A 3,151-nucleotide genomic window follows, 5' to 3' on the forward strand; every position below is an offset into this window, starting at 1 on the left:
GTACAAGACATATAACTTACTGAAAAAATATTTAATGTGATTCTATGACATGAAATTTTTATATAAACATCTCTAGAAGAATTAATTTAAGTGTTAATTTAATTTAAATGTTTAAGGGCTGAACATCTTATAAACATGTCAAACTGAACATTTTATAGTTAAATATGATTTAGACTACACATGCCACTCAGATGGCCATGGTCTTGGCTCAACAAGCTTTCCGTATTCTCCCAAATCCAAGCAGCAAATATGTCTTTTGCAAATCACAAAATAACTTAAAACTACATTTTTTTATTTATTAAACTGACTGTTTTCTGTTTTAAAATGACAATTTTGTTTAAAAATTTTCAGATAATGTAAAGGCCCTGTCACACTATAATGTTTTAGACAACATTGACCAACTTATGAAAGGTTTGCCCAACAGATGGAATTAAAAGAAAAATTACTGGAAGCTTATTTTGGACCTATACATACAGTACTGTAATGTTAACAATTAGATTGAATAAGCAGCTGATATGAGTAAAATAGTCATAAATATTTTCACAAGTCAGCATAAATTGTCCGAACATAGTGTGACAGGGCCTTAACCATTTAATATGGTTCATATTTGAGCATTTATTTAATTACATTTGTCCCAGAGCAGCTCTAAATGAAATTGATTTGATTGGTAAAGAGGTTCCTTTAAATCCTTAAATATTTATCCTGAAGACTTTGCTATCTCAGACAACTTGAGATCCCTGCTTAATATTTGCTTTATGGAAGCTAAACAACTATGTATTGCATCCTCATGGAAAAAAAAGATACATTATGTGGCATTTCACAATGGCTTAAACAAATGTCCTTTTACTTTGCCCTTGAGAAAATAAGCTATTTCACTAAGAACAAGCTGGACAAATTTTGGGAAATCTGGTCTGTCTTTTACACTTGGCTGGGCGAAAATRATATCCAACTTGACTCATGGACAGAGGATGTGCCATAAGTTCATATGGTAAGACAAATTGAATATTATGTTTATTGGTCTGTTGATGGGTTTGYTGTTTTTTTCTCCTCCCCTGTATTTGTGTATGTTTTTGCTTTGTCTAAAGTTATAATTATGTATTTGTAAAATTGTTCCTATGTTCTTGTTATAAATCAAAAATTAATAAATATATGTTTAAAAAATGTAATCAATTTTAAATTTAAGCAAGCTTAGCACATCCACAACCTTGTTATTCCTATACAATTGTTAAAAAAAATAAAATAAAATTTAAAAAAGAGCACTTGGGTAAGTTAGTTTTGGTTAATATAAGTGATACGGTTATCATCTGAAAATATTTATCAGCTTTTACTAACYTTTATTTGATATTTATTGCATTCTGTTTGACAGTTTGGTGTATTGGCGGTTAGGGTGTTTAGAGTTCTGCTTTCCATTTTTTCTGGGAATTGCCAAACATTATTACAATAATAAGGTAACAGTTTAGTTAACCACTGTATAATATATGATGTGCCATGGCTTCGCCTATTCACCTTCCTTAYGAAAAGAAAAAAATAAAATGTAGTTTGCCGTTGCTCTATAAAAAAAACAATTTAAACCACAGACAGTACAGCAGGAGGGAGGGAGTATATCCTCTGTCCACGTATTTTAAAAAGCTATCTTTCTTAATTTCTTTTGAGAATTTTTTGTTGAAATGGCCATATAAATAAAAGAAATAGTTTACATGCCTGGTTGGGCAGGCATCGAGACAKAGCCACCTGCCCAAATATGCGTTTTCCATGAACCGGGCAGTCCAATTTGTCTAACCCTGAAGATAAGCTTTTTGCCTGTTAGTGTGTGTAAAAAACAGAAACTTTCTTGCTACTGGTTTCATATAACTGACCTGAATCTGACTTGCAGGCAGATTTCCAAGCATTTCACACTCTGGATCCCAGTAAACACTAAAGTCTTTAATCTCCAGCTGCTTTTGTCGAAGCTCCTTCTGGACCTGCAAAGCAAATACAATTTTTAAGTAAGTAATAATCAAATCTATAAGGTTTTGTCTTTTCTTGAGCTGAATCTCTTCAATTGAAAATTTATAGTTTCTTAAACTAGGTCATTTGTCAGTTAACTAATAGAAAACAAAAATATTTCCCTTTGGAAAATATATTGTCGGCTCTTAAAAGGGTTAAACGTCAACATTTATTTTAACCTTAAACTAAAATAACATCGTTTCCTTTATTTTAACCTTTAAACTATTTCCTAAGCCTTATTACCTTTGTCTTTAACGTTATTAATTTTTACTAATTTTATTCATTATTCCATTGCTCTATTTCTGTAATAAATTACCAAAAAGACAAAGCTGAAAATTCACTGATTATGAAAAGGGTTCTTTAAATCTTAGGATCTCACACTTTGATGCATACAAGTCTGATTTATAAGTATGCTCCCGCTTGGTAAAAACTATAGAACAGGTGCAGACACAGCATCACCCTGCTGTCTGCAGCCTCAGTTCTTCTACATTTAAATAAAACATAACTGTGTAAATACTTACKGACACGTTGGAGGGATTTTGAGCAGATACATTGTTGATGCAAACTCCAAAAGCAAAGGGCTTCTTTGAGTTTGAAATGTCATCCTCAAAGCGAAGGTGGACGTTTTGAATCTTCAGCTGCACACAAAGCATGACGGTCACATATCAATCAGTAATCACTACTTTATTACTTTAGAAAGGTTAACGACAAAATCAGTACAAATTCTATAACATTCAGAAATTTATGTTTATTTTAGGAGCATGCAGCACAGTGCTAAGTTATAAAAGGAAGAAAAAGCTGGTGGTTGATTTATAAAAATCACTAATTAAATACTTGGCATGTGGCAAAGAAATGAAAACAAAAGAGAAGACTACACATTGTGTAATGTTGTATAACTTACCTCAATGTTTTCTACAATTCTGGTGACGAGTGATGCAGTGACAGAATACCAGTAGGACTCTCCCTTCTGATCACACTCATTCTGGAGGGGGCACATATTTATATTTTACATAATATAAAAAATGATAAATATACAGTGAAGATAAAAAATCTAATTCCAGGGTTTTGTGATGTAAAAAAATATGTTATTTATCTTGGTTTCTTAGAGAAAAAAACTAATTTATCTTGGTCACTTTAAAGGCTTCCACCTTTAAAATGTAATTAC

At 31.7% G+C, this 3,151-nt stretch overlaps 1 protein-coding gene across 1 annotated transcript in view; it reads right to left on the reverse strand.

Moving 5' to 3' along the window:
* Positions 1–3,151, reverse strand: part of vps13d (vacuolar protein sorting 13 homolog D) — a gene marked incomplete at both ends in the record, with an annotated part of 75,956 nt that overhangs the window by 69,052 nt on the left and 3,753 nt on the right. Inside the window, 3 exon segments of the mRNA XM_014028664.1 lie at positions 1,857–1,961; positions 2,508–2,624; positions 2,888–2,968. Of these exon segments, the coding sequence (XP_013884118.1) occupies positions 1,857–1,961; positions 2,508–2,624; positions 2,888–2,968 (303 nt within the window).

Source organism: Austrofundulus limnaeus, unplaced genomic scaffold, assembly GCF_001266775.1.
Source record: "Austrofundulus limnaeus strain Quisiro unplaced genomic scaffold, Austrofundulus_limnaeus-1.0 Scaffold794, whole genome shotgun sequence".
NCBI classification, from domain to species: Eukaryota; Metazoa; Chordata; class Actinopteri; order Cyprinodontiformes; family Rivulidae; genus Austrofundulus; species Austrofundulus limnaeus.